The sequence below is a fragment of the Porites lutea genome, chromosome 1, assembly GCF_958299795.1.
Source record: "Porites lutea chromosome 1, jaPorLute2.1, whole genome shotgun sequence".
In the NCBI taxonomy this organism is placed as follows: Eukaryota; Metazoa; Cnidaria; class Anthozoa; order Scleractinia; family Poritidae; genus Porites; species Porites lutea.
In genome coordinates, this window is record NC_133201.1 from 6,863,116 (window position 1) to 6,883,786 (window position 20,671).

The 20,671-nt window shown below is 39.8% G+C and overlaps 1 protein-coding gene across 1 annotated transcript; it reads right to left on the reverse strand.

The window, feature by feature from the left end:
- Positions 1-710: 710 nt before the first annotated feature.
- On the reverse strand, positions 711-16,282 carry LOC140943819 (uncharacterized). Its single transcript, XM_073392934.1, has 5 exons — positions 15,433-16,282; positions 12,429-14,666; positions 8,998-9,099; positions 6,530-6,618; positions 711-3,135 (listed from the first exon to the last, which is right to left on the reverse strand). Exons 2-5 carry the CDS (start codon positions 13,278-13,280, stop codon positions 3,081-3,083), a joined length of 1,098 nt encoding a protein of 365 aa, XP_073249035.1. The 5' UTR covers positions 13,281-14,666; positions 15,433-16,282; the 3' UTR covers positions 711-3,080.
- Between the last annotated feature and the right edge of the window lie 4,389 nt (positions 16,283-20,671).

Below are 20,671 nucleotides of genomic sequence, written 5' to 3' on the forward strand. Positions count from 1 at the left end.
ATGTTACGATCGTAACGTGTACTCTAGTTTTTTTAGCCCCCGAGAAACGTTTGTGTGTATTTTATGTTGCTTTTTCCTTTTTCTCTTAGCCGCGAGAATCAGTTTGTTGTTGTTTCTTCCATTTTTTGTTAATCACGAGGAGTACGACGACGTGACTTTTTCATGGCGAAAGATCGTTTTCGGACCCTCAGTCGTTTGGTAGTTAAGAATCCATCTGAAATCACAAATCCGTTTTGGGATTCTCCCAATAAAACACGGGCCCATAGTCAGATTGGGTTAACATTTCACCAATGAAGTGATCGCGTTTCCGTTGCTCCTCGACAAAGTTTTTTCATGTTTCCTGTAACCTTTGGACTACTTTTCCTTATAGTGCAACACTAATCAACATCCAAAATGTTTTAATCGCTTTTTCTTTACAATTGAACCCCGTTAATACGGTCACTAATGGGCCAAAAAATTGGCCGTATTAACGGGTGACCTTATTAACGAGGTTTTTTTCCAAGAAAGTGTATGACCGTTTTGCCAGGAGGCCGAAAAAAAATGGCCGTAATAACGAGGTGAACGTATTACCGAGGTGGCTATAAGGCGGGGTTTCATTGTACACAGAATTCATCAACGTTGTCAAAAATTGAAAGAACTGAAATCGTCAAACTTTGTCAAAGGTAACGCGATCATCACTCTCTTACATGAATTACTCTCTCGAATCCGATTCCTCCAGCAGAAATCGAGTCCACGACCTTCCAGGTACCGGTAGGACGCTCTAACCACTGAGCTATGAGGAACTCATATGGTGTTACAGTTTGCAAGCTCGACTGCTCGACTGGACTTCGCATCTCGGGAGTAGACTGGACACTAATCTAAATAACACACTAAATTACTTGCATCTCGCAAGCACCTTATAGATGTTGTGTACATTTAGATAAATTCATCAGCAAATTGTTACAAGATAAACTATTTAAATTCATCAGCAAATTGTCGAGAGATAAACTATTTAAATTTATTAGCAAATCGTCATGAGATAAACTATTTAAATTCATTGGCAAAAAGACCGTTTTAGCTCGTATGATTATTTTCCATTTCAGATCATGTGATGTTACCCCTGAGAGCTTTTAAAATGTTACCCTATCCATGTGCATACGCATGGATAATTTGTGAAAAACAAATGTCAGTTCCCTTGAGAACATCACGCGATTTAAAATGGAAAAACAAAACAAAGAAGCTAAAAAGGTCTATTACATTAAATTAATCTTATTAATAGGGTTAGGAGACACAGGTGATCAGGTTGCGAGGACATGACAAGGGATCTGTTGAGTCTGCTTTTCCGTGATAGGTATGTTGCGTGGAAAAGATGTTGCAAAGGTGTCATGTATGAACCTTCGTGTACACGGGCGTCGATTATGTCCCGACATTTCTTTTATTTGAGGACATTGTGATTTCGTTTCTGCTACATGTTCTCGATACAAGTTTGTGTTTGCCCGTCATTTGGTCGCTGTTGAACGTCGCTACCAAATGTCCCTGCAATTGACCCCGGGTGTCTTCTAGCAGTTTTCTTTTTTAATGGGCGTTTTTACTTCATGCTTTTTTTTTTCTATCTACTTTTTTTTTCTTCACTATGGTAATAACTATCAATACTGTAGTAAGATGTTTCAGGACCTATCTTGTCATATGCGACTGGTTAAAAGCGGGTTTACATTTTGTAGCGCTCAGACCAATGCAGCCTTTGTCAAGTGTAAACTAGCGGCTATTATAGACCAGAACCGGAGCCTATTAAGCTCCGCACCAAAATTAAGTTTCCATTTCCCAACCTAATCAAGACTGCCAGTATGATCCAGCAATATTTCGCATGGTTTATGAATATCAATTAACTCCCTTATATCCCCTTCAAATAGAAAAATAAAATATTAAAAAAATAACACTACTATATAAGATAAAACGTGAGTTATTTTTACTATCATTATCGTATATATCTACAAATCACCCTAGTATTCTTAATAATTCCCTGAACTATTCTCCGATTACGTTTTAATGCAGAAAACCACTTTGTTTTTATTTAATTTGATTTTATAAAGGCATTAACCGGAACTTTGTAATGGTTTATCCTACCTTCTGCCCCGAGGGCTAATCAACAACGTTTTACCCGGGGAGGCTCCGCTCCGAGGTCCAGCCCCTAACCCTTTTATATACTATTTTTGACCAAAACGGTACCCCTTTCGTATACCTTGTATTAAATGGTACCCCTTCCACATACCTAGTTTAGAACTTGCATCCCTTAACTAACTGCGAGCGAATGGGGACGAGGCAGATGGTTTACCGGCAAGAAAAAAACCTTGTTGGAAGGTTAAAGAAAACACTCTAAGGGCTTGTAAGTCTCGAATTAATTGAGTTCTCCCAGCAGCACGTGTGGGCTACTGAACAGCAGTAAACCAACACAAAGTTCAGTTAATATTTCAGTCAAGATTTTTGATCAATAAAATATTAATAGTATCTTTGTAGTGGTAAAAAATTAAAGACTGAGTCTCAAATTGGTGCCGGACACCAATTAAAAATTAATTTATGCACAACAACAGACATAATTATTCACTCAAAATATTTGTCCATTTCTGACAGGCCTAATTCTTCATCAACAGTTAGCGTTGACCAAATTTGGAAGGTGTTTGTTGTTAATTTACAATTGAAGTCAATCGTACAATCGTAATGTTATCGACTGAAAAGAAGACGCACAGATGTCACGCAACGAAGCGGCGTGGTGGCTCAGCTGTTTTTGGCAGTGCAGAGTTGGAAAAATGGCGGAAGAATTCACACGTTATGCGAGGGCGAAATAGCTGAGCTACTGCCTCAAACACTTGGGAAGACTAGACAAAAATATCACTCGACAGATGACGACTGCTATATGAAGAATATATGCTACAATAACATTCTTCATATCCGAAGTGCAGGCAAATGCATAGAAGTGGGCATATTCTGAGCTTGGAAATATTTTGATTGAATAATAAAACAACTATTAGACGAGACTGAGTATGATATGAATAATGATGCATATCGATCCATTAACACAATAATAATACATAATGATGAAGTCCTTACTCCTCGGCTGGTTGGTCGAACAAAGAATGTCCACATATCGGACAAGTATCACTGCAAGGAATTAAACACAAGATTGATTATTTTTAACGTATAACAGCGTTAATCATGAGGTCTGTATGGCGTCCGTAATAAAGACCTGCGGCCACTTACATAAGACCTATTCTTACTATTCTTTCAAAACATTTTTTTGTTTCTGATTGGTTCAAATCTCCCGTTAATTCTTCATAACCAGCTAGCATTGACCAAATTTGGAAGGAATTTGTGTAATCCAGCAAACAAAAAAAGGAAAGACAACCAAGAAACCCTGGGGCAGGGTTTGCGTTAGCTCAGCTGTTTTGGTTAAGGTGCAAAAAGATATCGGAAAATTTCACACGTTTTGAAAAGAAGAAATAGCCTAACTACGACCTGAAAACATAGGACATTCTCCAATGAAGTGAAGACAAGCTTTGAAAAAGCCTTTTGGAAGCTCGAGCCTAATCTGTCTTATGACCTTAAAGAGTTTTCAGCAGCAACCCTGCGATCTGTAGCACTTATCTACACCCATCGGAGAGGACCCGAATCCGCGAAGTCACTCCTTAAAGCCATCCACAAGTTAAAACGACGTGACGATATTGTCATCACAAAACCGGACTAAAGGTCAGGAGTAGTCATAATGGATAAGTCGGAATATCCACGCTTGTTATGCGAGGCATACATTAACGATACAACGAAATTCAGAGTGAGCGATCCTGAGAGGCCGAAGGCTAGAGGGTACACCACCCAAACACTACCATCCACTCCGCCTACAGAAGGAGAAGATCTGGAATCTATAGTCCGCAGAATTCTACCCAAACCTATAGCTGTTTCCGTGCGCCTCACAGGTTCCCGGTCGGCTGCCCAAGACCCACAAAAAACATTTGGTACGTGACCCCATCTCATCTCCCACACAAACGTACAACTATGGGTTGGCGAAATGGTTAGAGGAGAAATTACAGCCGTTCGCCAACAACCAGTACACAATAACTGACACCTGTGAGTTTGCGTACGAAATTCGCAAACTGAAAATCAACAACGGTGATATTCTTGTGTCGTACGATGTTACCTCACTACTTACCAACGTGCCCGTAGATGAAACCATCCAGATACTATCTGACAAAGCCTTTATCAACAACACTTGAACCTCAACAAAGTGGACCTTGTTGATCTTCTAAAAAGCCACCAAAGACCAAGTTCGATGGGCAACTGTACAAATAGGTCGACGGAGTCGCCATGGGCTCACCACTTGGGCCACTGCTCGCCAATGTTTTCATGGGATCCATTGAAAAAACTCTTGAGCGTGAAGGCAAAGTGCCTTAATTCTACAAGAGATACGTTGATGATACGTTTACCAATATGCTGGACACAACATCAGCGGCTTCTTTTCTTCAGGTCCTGAACAACTGCCACTCTTCAGTTAATTTCACTACGGAAACGGAAATCAATGGCGTGCTTCTTTTTCTCGGAATGTATTGTTTGAACAGAGCATCACAAATCGAGACCAAAGTTTACGTCAGACCTACCAACACGGGACTTTTGCTCCACAACCACAGCCATGTTGATATGCGCTATAAACGTGGGCTGTTGAAAACCATGCTTGATCGTGCATATCGCTTATCGTCTTGCTGGTCGTATTTCTCTGTTGAATGTGACCGATTGTTCTGCTTAAATATCCGCAACGTCTTATCATTAGTACCATCAGGGATTTTGTTGCTTCAAAGGCAAAAGACCAGCCACCGAAACCTGCCCCCGCAGAGAGCCCTCCAGTTCGTGTAGTGAGTCCTGCTGTTTAAAGACCAAGCTTCAGCAGATTTAGTTCGTAAAAAGAGTAGAGAACTAAGCCAGAAGATTCACACAGTCGTTCAATCAGTTTTCGTTAGCCACAAGATTCAGGAGGTACATGTACTTACAAAAAACCGCCCACTGTAAACCAACAGTGTGTAGTTTACCAATTCCAATGTGACTAGTTTGATGCAAGTTATGTATGAACGCAAAAATATCTCTTCCTCCATTGGTAAACATTATAAGGATAATCGCTCTACTGTCCCGAAAGATCTTGACAAACAGTTCTCTGTCCTTAAGAAGTTCAATAACAAGTTCGATTGTTTAGGGCACGAAATGTTGCTAATTAGGGAACTATCACCTTCTCTAAATGTCCAATCGGACTCAATTCGAGCAAAACGTTTTGCGTGACTTTGCAGATTTCATATATGCTAATCATCAGCCAGAAAAACTTTTGGTCCGTTATCGTCTTTATCAGCAATCATTTTGAACTTGAAAATGGCGTCAAGATGACACCGAAACGTCGTTCGCTCTTATCCGCGTTATTTTTTACTTGTTTCTGAAAAACATAGGAATAACACCAAAAACAAAACTTGAGTAAGTGTTTTGTTGTGTAGCTAGTTGTGAAGAATATCTTCCACTGCCGAGACACAGGCAAATGTAGACGAAAACTTAACATCGCTCGAGGTAAGCATGTTTTAGCCTGTTTTAAAAGTATATTGAGTTATTTTAAATGAATATAAAAAAATTGGATTCGGCTTTCGTATCATCTGAAGGATTATAGTGATCTCGGTGAGTGTTACCTGTCGCGGCCAATGACACCCTCCAAGATGTGCACACGATTGCTCTACATCTTTCTGTGCTGTCACAAATCTTACACTTGCAGATATGTAAGCAAATTGTTGCGGCTGGGTTCCCTGTTTTCTTGTTTCCCGCCCTTTTAGATCACGTGATGAGTTTTTTTGGTTGTTGTACGGAGTTTCTCGATATATCAGTTGGAGCGATTTACCCGAAGTAACGACGTTTTAACGCTTGACAACGAATATATATATCCTTGTTTGTACGGATTGGTTGGACTCGTCCGAAGTATATATATCCTTGTTTGTACGGATTGGTTTGTTTCGTCCAAATAAAGCGTTAACACCAGTTTGCGAGTGGATTTGCACCTTACACAAATGTTATTTCTAGTAAGTGATCCAAAAAACAAGGTGGAAGGCTCTGTCAATTTAAATGCACAGATCAGGCATAACCCGGAGCCTTGAGTAGACTAAAAATAATGCACATTTTTCACCTTGTAGTACATTATCTAGGTTATTATACATTATTTTTACATTGAAACCATCTCGAAAACGAGAAAGTGGTCTATTGACCATCAAACCGGCCGCTTGAAAATCATCAAACTATGCTTGGAAAATAAACATGAAAAGTCAGTGGTCTATGGTCGATCATGCTTTGACTAAAGAGGCAAGACCACGACTAATAATTTAAAAAATCGCAAATATTTCATTGCCCTCACTTTCTTTAAATGATTTAACTGCTTATAACTAACATGGCCGCCGGGCAATTAAAAAGAATACTTCCTAATGCAAAAAAGAGTGGATGGATGTAAACCAGATAAGAATGCGGTAAGGAGAATTTGAAGACTTACTTGCCACGCTGAATCCAATCATTAGCACATTCGATGTGGACCCTGTGCCAACATGGCAATATGACGCATCTGATCGATGGATCTATCAACTGAGAATAACACTACAATCAATTTATGGACAAATTTATTATAAGAACTAAAATGGACTCAATATCAGTAGGCCATAGACCTTCATACAATGCTACACCACCACAAGAAATGATAACAAAGTGGTCATAAAAACAGCATATTATACGACATTCAGTGCAAATAAGTTTATAGTGGGTCCTGGATAAGTTAATTTTATTTTCTAGATAAGATAGTAATGTTTCTTAGGAAAAAAAACCTTAACTTTACTTTTAAAGTTTTAAGGAAAGAGCAAGACGTAAAGTTGTAAGGTAAAGCAACCCAGGCATTGATGAAACAAATGAGTAGGAGATTACGGTCAAGCCAAAAAGATGTCTCTTCAGGATCAGTGTAGCGTAGATATGGCTGACGTCACCTACTGATTGATATCAATGTGTCAACCAGAGAATTATTGGCTCTTAAAACAAAAAATTTTTTGTTTCAGTGCTTGGCACATTTAAATAACAAAAAGGTTTGTTTGTAAACAGATATCTTCTCTATAAAGCCCCGTACAAAAGGACGCAATATTGTCGGCCAACAACTTCCAACATTGTTGGAAGTTACATGTTGCGTCCGTTTGCACATCCTGTTACATGTTGTTTCGCAGAGTTTGAAACCGGTCAAACTTTTAGCCCCCTGCAAACGGACGCAACATTTTTGGCCAACAACTCCCAACATTGTCGGGAGTTGTTGCGTCCGTTTTCACCTGGCATAAGATTCTTAGCCTGAGAGCAAGCTATCCATTTCGAGTGTCGAGCGAAGCGAGCCACGCAAGACGCGTCCCCTCTCGCGTGCCCTCTGAAGATATTCCCGACCTTCCCCTCCCCTAACCATAAAATTCTAAATTGCACATATCCTTATATTTGCTTTTACAGTTATGGGACACAGATGGCAATTCTTCGACTTCACCCTAAGCGGTCAAGTAAACTTTACCATCCTGATACAATGGTCACGCAATCCCCTCCTTACTACGTCATTATAAGCAAATAAATAAAATTAAGTTTTTAAAGTCCCTTTTGGGCTTACAAGGAGAGCTCCTGTTACAACGTACAACTTGTACTTTTAGTACTAATTTGTTACATGTCAAACTCGAAAACGATGACCAGAAAGTTTAAAGCTTTCCTAAGTCAGAGACAATATTTATAACAGTTTCCATATACGAGTATGGTAAAATTTAGAAAGATCAGGCCACTCTTAGCAAATTGCCGTTGATATGCGTCACTGACCAAGCGTGAGGTCAAGATGGCTGAACATTGACCGAATTGTTTTGTGTGTTCTCGGATCGAGACGAAATCGAGGTCCATTAAAAAACACACACACAAAAAAATACAAGACCAATCTCCAGTCACCTTGACCGAACAAGCTTGGTCAATGAAGTAGTTTAATAAAGGATTTATTATACGGTCACGAGAACTTTTTTCTTGCGGAACCAACGCCAGAAAGGGCGGAGGCGCTTACTTTCAGGGTTCGTACAGATTTTTGGATCCAAAATCCAAGACTTTTTCCATACTCAAGGTCATGAAATAGGTGACCAACAGAGACCTTGAAAAGCGCAGAAACCAAGCTTTGCTCATAATGCACCGCTACAGTGCAGTAGCCACGGTGCAATAGACATAAGAGAGTTCTGAAAATTTTCATTCTGTAACTGAATGTCTTGGCTACGGACGAGATTGAATAAGATTTGACCATGGAAAAATAAATTCACTTACTAAATATTTGTTATAGCTTTTTTCCACACTTTATCTCCATTTTCTAGACTTTTTCCAGGTCTGGAAAATTGCTTTGGAAATTTCAAGACTTTTTCAAGAATTTAAGACTCTGTACGAACCCTGAAGGTGACAATTGGGATTCTTATAAACCCTGTTATGTTTGATTTAAATATTAGTTTCAGCCATTTGCTTGGCCCCACCAGCCTTTACGCTTTAATACTGCCGAGGGTAAATAAAGGAATTATTATTATTACTATCATTCATTATCATTATTATTATTACTATCATTCATTATCATTATTATTACTATCATTCATTATCATTATTATTATTACTATCATTATCATTATCAGTGTCACTGGAAATCCCGAGCGCACAAGACAGGCTCACTTGGCTCGGATAGCCAGTCAAAACATGGGATTAACTTCAACTTGCCCCCTCGCAGAAGCAGCTGTATAATAAACTTACTTCTGTTAGATATTCAAGAAACACTCAATCATAGTGACATTACGCCTTTTATGTTACTGGAAAGCTTATGGGATACAGAGAACTTACGCGCCACTAAAGATCACACTCGCTATTACCGCGGTGAAAACAACACTCAGTCGACTGTTCTATGAAAGTTAAGCACGACAAAAAAGAATTCCAACTTACCCCCAGGCAAATACAGCATTCAGCTGTTTGACATTGGTGAGATGTTCCCTCTAACTGTTCATAAATACACAGGCCACAAATCGCACAATTCAAGGTGGGTGCCTTTATTAAAAGCAGACAGCAACAACGATAGTCAACAAAGAAGATTACCTAAGCATTCAGGGGCGGTTTAAGATCTTTTAGTTAGTGAGGGGCCCGATTATCCAGACCCTAAGATAGAAGGGGGCCCAAGCCTCGGCCCTGCGGGTTTTAGTTTAGCCACCAAAACAGGTGGGGACCCGGGTCAGACCCGCCACTGCCTTTTAACAATTTAATAAGCAAAGAAAGAAGAATTGAAATTATAAGACTACTAAAGGTCACTTTGATCTCAAGGAGGTCTTTCATGAGTTTAACAACAGACTTGTCACTTTCAAGAAAGGTGAAAAAACATTGTATTAATAAACAAAGACTAAAGGCACACTTAATTTGGAGCCTCGCTCTTTTGTGTGTCCAGCACCTTCGTCGCTCGTTTTTGTGTCTTGTTCAAATGTATTGTTTTTTTCCTAGTCGTTTTTAGCATTGTAATCATGGTGAAAGCGATTAAATAAATAAATAAATAAGGTTCTTTTCCAGTAAAGCAAGTAGCCAGGTGACCCACTCCTAAAATATGACAAATTTATCAAGTGAAACTACCGCCAAAGCTCTGCTTTGAATGATCAAACTCAACTATTGCACCCAATCCCCAGTTTTCCCTGACTCGAAATAAAATTCCATGATTTTTTCCTTCGCTTCAAAAATTATATTTGGAAACCATATTTAAAGTACCAATATTAACGGTACAATATTAAATTCATCGCCAATTGATGAGCCCAATAACTGCCTTTCAAGTCGTTGGAGAGACCAGATTCAGCAGGAAGAATGTTTATGGCCACTTTTTTCATCCTTGGCTGCTAACAAGCCTTTTGTGTAGCATATATTCAATTTAAAAACGAAAAAGCTAGTACTTACTTTAAGTTACTTCGCTTTCCTTTACATTAGATTACTTTACTTCGCTTCACTTCACTTTGCTTTACAAACATATCCAAGTAACTGTTAACCTTTAAGGTGGCTCGACCCTGAATTTCTGTAGGCACACCTTCCATCTTTGAACTTCTTATACCTAAACAGCTTGATCTTTATAGTAAATAGACCTTAACACATGGATTACACATAGATTGAACCATATTAAGATGTTAACATTTTCGAGATAGAGATGAATGTCACGTGACAATGACGTCACAATTGTTTTATCTCTAAGTCAGAGGAGGATCGAATAGTATCCCATGATGCATTTTTCCGGAAGCATCACGCAACATCGCAGTCATAGCAGATTCCATCTTGAAATAAGGTCGTTTTCTCGTCGGCTTTTTTCTCACTCGATTTCCAGTAAAAGTAAAAAAATTACATTATTCCGTTATTTGACATGATTTCTCCGATTTGCAATGGCTTAAGAGCGAAGTTTCCACTTAGAAACATTTATTTTCACGGTTTCAATTAGTCTTCCCATCACAAAGTGTTCAGTGACCCACAACCAGGTCATGAATATTCAAGATTTTTTGGAATATATGTTGAAATCTTACAAATGTGGACCTCACGCCAGCAAAATGAAGTCCTGAATATTGTACAGGCCAAGAAGTACCCAGAAGTACCCACATTTTAAAGACTTTTTTGTCGACCAAAGATGGCTGAAATTTCGAATCTTTTATCACATTTCAACGCCATGTGTCATAATACATGTGTAAAGCCTGATGAAGGCTACAATCTGTCGGGCGCTTTTGAGGGCGCTTTATGCCGAAGCAATCACTTTGTATTTTCAAAGCGGTTATTTTTAAAAGGAATTTGACTGTAAATATTTTAATTCGAAGAAGGAGCGGTGTATAACGGTGTGTTTCAGTGTGAAAAGAACCCAAAGAAAGGTACCACGCAGCATGCAAGCCGGCACAACGTAAACTGAAGCCTGCTCAGAATTTGAAAAAGAAACATCATGCAGAAACTTTATTTATTCAAAAGAACAGATCAGTATTCTGGCCAGGAAATTTCCTTCAAGATTGCTTGAGTCAGTACCGGGTAGACTGTGCTTCAGAGAATTGTTTGTCGCATCGATAGGTTAAATTTTATTTGTAACTGCCATTGTAAACTTCAGCTCCTTTGAGCGCGAAGCTGTAATAAATTCTCCTTTGGTAATTAGCTTCACAGCGTAGCGGATGTTTCATGTGTTGGAACCACTTTGTAGATCAGTCATAGTTTTGGTTCTCCTCTGGCCTGGGTTCTCCTAGTGAACCTAGCGAAGCTTATCAATTGCGAGACTTATAATTTGTGTTTACAATGCGACCGAGCGCGACACAAGTAGTTCTCGACAGATCAGTGAAATACATGTAAAACCCTTCTCAGTTAAAGCAACGCTGAAATTCTCCTTTAAAGCAAAGTGAATATAAGCCAACTCGATAATTTCAAAAGCAGAAGCTGCTGAACCGAAAAATGTTTGGAAACCGTCGACATCGAGCACCGCAATCGATGTTCACTTCGCGCGTGCTGAAGATTACTGATCATGATGTGTCACGTACGCAGTGATAATATAACATGAATCGAGGTGCATCATGGGATACTATTCGATCGTCGTCTGTCTCTAAGTCAAATTTCAGCCCTTGTCCACATCTCTGGGTGCTTACCTTCTACGAAGTTTCACAAAAATACGTAGCAAGAATTTCGAGGTATCTTGGAATTTCCACGTGAAGGGTACAATTTGTGCGTGAACTGAAGACTGGACTTGAAGCAAACCAATTTGCTACTTCTTGGAAGTTTCCAGAAAGTTTTAACCACTCATTCATTTAAAAAATGCCCCTTATGCATTCTTCAAAGCGCTCGCAGGAAGCAAGTAGACTTGCGCGATTTTGGAAAACACGAAAATAATTATATGAATCAGGGTAAAACACAATGTTGGGCTCTTTTTTGTGTTCTGTAGTTGTCTAACGTACACGCAAAATTGAGTAAATATTGAAGAGATAGATTTGGATAATTTTGTGCAATGGAACTCTTTGACACGAGCTAGAGGGCTATTTCTTGGCTTACGATGGACAACCATTAGCGGTTTTTTATCTTTTTTTATTCTCTTGATCTTTTCATGCTAAACTCATCAGAAAAACACCACCAGTTAGAAAAACTGATGATCATGAATGACACTTTTTGTTCTTTTTTATAATTGATATTATAGTTACGTTCAGTCTATGTGTAATCCATGTTCTATAATGGATTTACAGTAACGATCAAACTGATTAGGTATAAAAGATTCAAAGATGGAAGGCGTGCCTTTACAAACTTGCTTTCTCATCAAATCAAGCAATGGACATTCTTGTTGAACATTAACTAAAGAGAAGGATCACGAGGTCTGAACTAAATGACCACATTTCACTTACCCCTCTGGAACTGAACTGCTGAGATGGGTCTTGTTGCTGTGGCACCCATGCCAATAAGTCCCCTGTTGTGTCTAGAGAGTCGGGAACATAATCTCTTATGGAAGCACCTCTGATGTTGTTTGCACCACCAGAACGTGGTTCACGAACAGGTTCACAAACAGGTGCATTTTCTTGTGCCAACACTTCACCACCAATCATAGCTGCATTAGATGGGGCACAGAGCATTGCCCCCTGACGTCTTGCTGAAGAGTGAATTCCTGTTACAGAAGAAAAACCCGGACTGGAAACAGAAACAGACTGATTCAGCATATATTCACATAGATCATCTCTTGCATTCTCATTGCCTGCAGCACTGTTTACATTTCTAAGAGTCAAAGTTGGGTTTTGAGCTCTGTGACCGGTACTCTGCTCACCACCAGTCTGAGATTTAGCTTGGTTATCCCCAAAGTATGGATTACGTCTGTCGGAATGTGATACATAACCGTCTGTATAGGAAGTTCCCTGTGCTGAAATGCCATTGAGCAATGACACATCTGTGCTAGTGCTCTGATATAGACTGTCATAAAGAGCCTTATCTTGGGTGTGTCTTGACAAAAACTCATCAGCTAAACCATCATGTTCTCGATAAGTTGCCGTTGATGGCCTTCCTCCATCTACAAAGGTATCTTGCTGTGACCAGGGAATGTTTCCCACAATGCCTTGGGTTCTTGATGAAGTCAATGAACATTGACTATAATAATATTCACGCTGATGCTGTGAGCATGCCGCAGTTTCTTCTTGTGACTTCTTTTCAGCTTCTTGCATCCCCCTTACTTTTCTCTCCCCTCTTTCTCTAGCTCTCTGTTCTCTCATCAGCCATTCTTTGTTGTTTTTTATTTTTCTTTCCAACTGTTCACGTTGCTCCCCTTCCCTTACAGTTCTTTGAACGCGTTGTTCTTCAGAAAGTAATGGGTCATTTGAGCTCTCTGTTGAAGAATCAGCGAACTGTGGGACAAGAGGATCATTTGGTATCTGTACCACCTCGGAACGAACTTGCTTGCTGGCCTACTTTAGTTTCGCACCTTCACGCTCCCAGTCTCTTGCCCTTACTGTCCCCCTTGCATCTGGAGAGGCACCTTGCCGTAACAAAGGAATGTCTTCCACAATTCTATCACTCTGGGTTCTGGATGAAGATAATGATGAGCTTTGGTTGTTATAATGCTCACGCAACTGCTGTGAGAATGTAGTTCCCCCTGTTTGTGGCCAACTTGCAGCTTTCTGCTTCTCCATATCTTCCTTTTCTCTCCTTTCTTTGGCTCTTTGTTTGCTGCTTCCTCTTTTCCCTCCAAACCGTTTATGTTTATCCTCCTCCCTATGAAGTGGTTCAACAACGGAGGTTTCTGCAAACACTGAGTTCTCTGCCGACTGTTCTGACACACCATTTGCTAAAATGTCACTAAATTGGACCAGGCACTCTCTTGGTAGCTGCCTCTCTTCTGAATGTTGCGATTGTTTTGGCCTAACACCTTGGCGCTCCCAATCCGTTCCACCTGAAGGTCTGCCAACGGTCAACTCAACATCTGGAACGACAACTTGTGGGTAAGAAATATTTCCTTCATTTGTACCACCTTGAGTTCTGACAAGACCATGACCAGAATTATCTAAACTATTTGTTTTTGCTTCGAAGAAAGTACCTGTGACAGCTACCTGCACTGTTCCTTGGTCTCTATCAAATAAATCAAAAGATCCTTTTAGCCCTTCTTCGTCTCCATTGGTAGGACACGCTCCTTCCACTCTATCATCTTCCCCGTTTGATACTCCATTGGCGCTAACCAACGACTGACCCACGTCGCTTGAGAATGCGCCATTATTTGAAGACGAAAGACAACTGACTGATGCTGACACTGGTAAACCATCCATTAAATTGACTGAGGCTTGTGAAGACCAGTCAGACAGTGCTTCTGTAGTATGTGCAGCAGAAGAAATGGTTGAGCTGTAACTGGATGAAATTGAAGATAGGTTTTCACAGTGATCTGTTTCCTCTGCTCTTAAAGATTGATCATTTTCTTTACAGCCTTGCAAATGGACAGGATTTCTTGAAGATGGAAACATAGTTGCATCATTTTTTTTGCTGCTCGTTGTCAGGTGTGTTTGCCAGCAAACCACCTTGTGCAGTCATGGAGTCAGGTGGTTTTTCAGCATTATACAATTGATTTTTTCTCGCTGATAAACTGTGGTCCGCCGAATTGTGGTCTGATACTGAAAGAAAAAGTCAGAAAATGTTACAAAACATTTAACATAAATGAGTTGCAGAGATATACTGCCTACAAATAAATGGCTAATATGTTTCCCACTGAAACTTAAAGAAGTCTGACCTCAGCAAGCGCATAAACATGTCTTCATATCACGTCTGCTACTTGAACCATATTTAACCATTACTATGATCGGGGCTACAAATCTATTAACTTTTCTTCAAAGGACAGATGTCCGACTAAATCATCATTTTACCTGAATAAATCAAAAATGTGGTCTGACATGACATTATCTCAAAATTTATTTCCTTCATTTCAGTTTCATATCTGATTCGTAGTTAGAGAGAGGTAGAAAGTGAGGAGTTTTGATCTGTTTAATTGTTCAAGACAAATTAAACTCATTTTCAGCAGGATCATAGTTGTTGATTTAAAAGCCGCACATAATGTCTGACGATGGTTGAGATTTCATCGGACCTGGAAAAAATTGTCTTAGGCCATTGTGCGATGACTGCCTGTTATTTGCAGCCTTGGTAGAGAAAGTACTAGCTGCTATTTTAACTTTTTGTTGAGCACAATAATCAGGCATTGCCTCCCCCTGCTATTTCAAAACACTCAGCCCTACCCATTGTAAAACATCGTCAGAAACTTCACCAAGGCCTTATTAAAAATTCGCCCTGACATTTCCCGGACAGTTTTTTTTAATGCCCAAAGGAAAGTAGTTCTTTTTCTCAAGCTGCTACTGGTAATTATTATTTTTAACGACTTTCACTGACCGAGATCCTGGACTGAAGCTGGGCTAACAAGGAGTCTTTCCACTGCACTTTTCTCTTTCTTCAAGGAACAAATATCTTCCCAGATCAGCTTGAAGCTGGCGTTTCTCCTCCTCACTCTGCTTCAACTGCTCGTCCAGTTTCCTCATCTGTTGCTCTAATTCAACGCACCTCTTCCGACAAGCTGCTAACTCATTCTCGGCATTTGGCTGTATGGGTAAACGAAAAACGTCAGGGAAAGTTCCTTTGTCCATATTCTCTGAACTTGCTGCAGATGGTAGTCTAGGAATACTTTGATAAGGTTTAGCTGAATTGCATTGCCCCTGGTTTTGGTTCACTAGCCACTGTTTATTCCACTTGCTCAATGGTAGATTGCTGTTATTCACAGCAACAAACTCAGTGACACTTGTATGAGTATCGTGTGAAGCACCTCCTCGGTGATCATTAATGAGACTGGACCTTTCTTCTTTTTTCACTCCTGTGGTGGTCGATTGTATATCTTTTAACAGCTTTGCATTCTTTAAGTCGCGATCAGGACTGCCTTCTTCCAGTCTGCCTGCAGATAACAGGCTCTCAGGTGATGAATTCTTTCGTGTGAAAGAAACGTCTGCAGATGTGGCGGGGCTTGCAGACAAGGATTTTTGAGAAGATGCGGTCGACTCATTCCAATTTACATGAACGCTATTATGATAATCACATCTGTCAAAGGAAGATGACGACACTGTGCAGCTCCCCAATGCTTCCTCATTAGTGGACTCAGGTCTGACTTTACCCAACAGGCACTTCAGAAGATTGAAATAAACGTCCATGTCTGGATGTAACTCATTGCAGGAACGGCTAAGAAGAGGCCTGACTTCCACAATCTATCAAAGAAACAGATTCGAGTCATAAGTCCTGCCAACCCTTGTACCAAGAAACTGGCAGGCCACGAACAAGAACAATTTACATTCCAAATGCAAAGTACTATCTACAATAGCCTCTACAAGCAAAAGCTTCAATTTAATTCTGACCAATTTTTGTCCCACTCTCAGGTTGGTCATTAAAGTATCAGCGAAGAAAAAACAAAATAGGTGAGAAAAATTGACTACTACCACACAAACGTGGTCAGTGTTTTCTACAAGGATCAATAGCTGGAGAACAACCTCACATAATGGTTAGGGGGGAAAAAAGCTAGCTATCAGCAGCTTCATGTATTACCATCAATGCAATCTCCAACAGGTATGTTTCTTATTACAAATGTTGTTCAATAGGGATGAAAGTGAAAAAAAGTCGGCTATTGCCGATTATTTGTAGAGGATCCAAAATATAAGAGCCAGAGACAAAAAAAAATCCCTTCTCCCCAGTCTCTTGTGGTATCTCCCGCTTTTATAAGTGAATTAATTACGTTTTAACACATCTCCAGAACTGACTCTTAGGGAATTCAAGAGTTAGGTAATTTATTATCAATAGAGGCCTTTTGTTGTAAGTTTCAGAAAAATGCTTACCTCATCCTTTACCACATCAACAGTTGGCTGCTTCTTTATATCCGATTCTGGGTCTCTGCTAACTGTACATGGGACTAAATCCCCAGTTTCCAAGGTCAAGACAGGGGAGAACACCTCACTAGACACTGGTGGTGGTGGTAAAAAATCTTCAACAGAAAATTGCATCTTGGATGTGGCAATATTATTATAAGAAAACCATGAAGATTGTTTAATGTTCAACCCAATAACATCACACAAACTTTGTACTGGGTTTTGCAGAGCATTTTGTATTAATGAACAAACAGACTCTAAATCAGATTCATTGGAGCTGCAGCATTTCACAACAACAAACTTATTCTCCACAACAACAGATACCGAGGATTTTTTAAGGTTGGTAACCACAAGGAAGGCGGCATTGTGCATCGGGGAAATAACACCATAACCCTTCTTTACAGCTAGGTTTTCTTCTAATCTGTGGCTTAAATGACCAAACACAAGCTCCGCCTCGCGCTGGTTGGAACATTCAAAGGAGGAGTAACAGATCAGCAGCAAAGGTTTGACAGATCTCACTGGAGATTCCCAAGAATTTGAGCAACTGATGTTCTCACATTCCGTTAGTTCTGAAAGTTCCATTGCTACAAGAAGTGGAAGGCAGTCAATCAGCCCACGAATGGAAGACATATCATGTATTGGCACTGTAAGCTCCCTGTAGAAATCTTCATCTGCCTCCACGAAATATTTTCTGGATCTTAGTTGCAGAAACAGCATTTTAGCGCAGTTATGGAGGGAACAAGCCAAGGAATTAGCATCATCTTGAATGTTACGTGGAAACCTCAAAAACAGGACAAAATGTTTCTTTTTTGCAGATGACAAGAACACACCAGACTCATTTCGGGCATGTGATTGTATTGCATCATGCACTGAATGAGAGTTCAACCCTTCATTGGCCTTCAAAGAGATTGGCTTTGGGTCTGTGGATAAAATGAGAACTACAGCTCTATCAGTTTCAGGCGGTCTGTGTGACATATAACACACGTCTTGGCCTGCAAAATCCCTTACATGTACTTCCTCTATTTTCTGTTCTTGCAAGCAATTAACAAGGACATCAAGATGCTTGTGTCTTTCATTGCCAGTCTTCATCTGTACCAGATTCACAAGAGACACAACCTTGGCACAGAGATCAAAAGATCTGTCTAGACCAGCTGTTAGCGATGACACTAATAAACTGACTGAAGGAAATAAAAAAATTCTGGATTTAATCCAGCGGTCCCACTTCAACTCTAGCTGCCGTTCAATATCCAAGAAACACTTTCCTGCCTCTTCACTTTTCCTCAAAGAGAGTTGCAAGACACCAAGTAAACTGCGACAAGCAATGACATGAGCATGTGGGCATTTCAGTCCTAGCTTTTCGAAGATGTCAATAGCTTTGATCAGTTTTTCCTCGGCTAAACAACACACTGCTTCATCTTTCAACAAGACCATGGCTGACTGGAAATATCCGGTGGCTGTCACAACACATAGTTCACCACAAGCTGAGATGAACACGTCTAAGGCTTCTTGCATGGTGTCAAGGGCACACTGAAACTTTTCCTCTTTAATATGAAAAAATGAGAGTTTCAGAAGAATTCCTCCCAATACTGGATGGTTAGGATTTAGCTTTCTGTACCTTTCCAGGGCTTCATTCAAACACCTCCACGCTTCTCTGGTGTTACTCTTTAGCAAGAAACAAGAACCCATGACATCCATGCATGATGCAATTGTGTGGTGTCCTTGCCCAAAATGAAGGCTTAGAATTTCCAATGCAAGTTTGAGTGCATCCAAAGCTTCATCAAACAATCCACAGGCAAACTTGAAACAACCAATTCGGTATAACAGCAAGCCATAGAGAGAACTTTCTCCACCAAGATTAAGATAGACAACCTTCTGCAGCTTCTTTAATAAATGGCAGGCTTCATCATTATGACCACTATCGTGATGAAACTTTGCTACAAGGATAATGGTTTGTATGAAATCAATATTCATCACCTCTGCATCTGGCTTATCCAACAGGGCAAACAACTGAAGAATAAACTCTTTCACTTCTTCAGCTGGAACATTTTCACCAGTTCCCTCCCTAAGTTGGAGTTTCATCCACTGCTTTGTTAAAACCATCGAAGTAGGTTTACTTACACCACAAAATTTGTCAAATTCAACAAAAATCTTAAAAGTCTTACATAATGTCTCATACTCTCCAAACTCTTGCAGCATATTAAAAATTCTTCTTAAAAGCTTCTCTGGAAGATGACTATCTTTTGTTGTTCCTAACCAGACATTGTCACACAAGGAGGCTGCAGTGACAGAGAGACTCTGTGCACTTTTATAGTCCCCCAAGGCTCTGTGGAGAACTGCTAGATTCAAAGTAACAACCGCTTTTCCCAAGTTGTCTTGTTGGCGATGAAAACACCTCTTGGCAATATTAAAACACTCATTACTCTTCTCATGTGATCCACGCTCACTTAACTTCACACCAAGGTTATTCATCAGAAAGCCAGCACTGGGTTGCTCTTCGTACCGAACTGCAATTGTTAGTACTTCTTCCAAACTTTTTGTAGCACCTTTTTGGGAAGCACACGCAATTAAGGCATAAAGAAAGTTGATTACATCAGAGCTCTCATCTTCTTGATGAGTAATTACCAGAAACTTATCTTGAGTGTCACTCCAAGATTTCACACTTTGATGCTGAACATGGGATAGTATTAATTTCAGCGTCATTTCATTTATTTCTTCAGCTACATCCGGAGAGCTTCCAAAATTCTGAACGTGGTGAGCTCCTTGTGAACGCTCCCCAGTGCATTTGGAGTGTTGAAGAAAATCTTCAAGGAAGAGTTTAAGGTCTGAAGGTGGTGTGTTGCCTTTCTTAGACATGACCAGAGTGAGGCAGTTCCCCGTACACTACCTGGAGAAATATGGAAAACAATTTGTCACTTAAGGTATATAAATCACTTAACTGTGACAAGCAGAGGAAAAACATATTGTAATAAAACATTTACCATCATTAAGAAACAGTGGGAGTTCATATATGCACCTTGATGTCCCAAAGAGATTCACAGAAACTAAATTAGTTAATAGTGCATAATTGTATTCAGTACCTCATTTATTTACCAAGTACTGCATTATCTTCCAACCCAACCCCAAGTTTAGAAAAACATACACACACAACCAAATAAAATTAAATAGAAAATATAAGTGAATTGTCGAACCTCGCACATTAGAGGCTAGCTTATGGCCACAGAAGAAGGACAAGAGGGAAAGAAGCCAGTTGGGAAAAGAAAAAAAAAACAAATAAACAGACAAAAGAAATCAACAATGGGTTATTCCAGAAAAAATCAACACCCCTACGACGCCAAGAACGGTTTTTGACCCCCTCTTCCACCTGAATTTCCAAAACTGCTTGAACGCCCCCTCCCCTCAGGATTTCCAAGTTCAAGGACCCCCCACCCATCTGGATTTCCATAAAATTGTTAGACACCATAATTTTAATTTTCACTCAATGCAAAAGAATCCTTTTAGGCACTTAGATGATCTTTTTGTAAAATAAGTCTCAATTTTCCCTGAATTCTGTGTTTGTTGTGAAAGTTAAGATTCCATTTTCACATTTTTTAAACCGGCTTACACTTTTTACAAATAAGCTCATATTTGAGTCAACTCTTTTTTTCTAGAACAGGCAAGACATACAGCAATATAATATATACTACAATACAGCTCAAAACTTACTAAACATATGTACTTGAATCAATGGT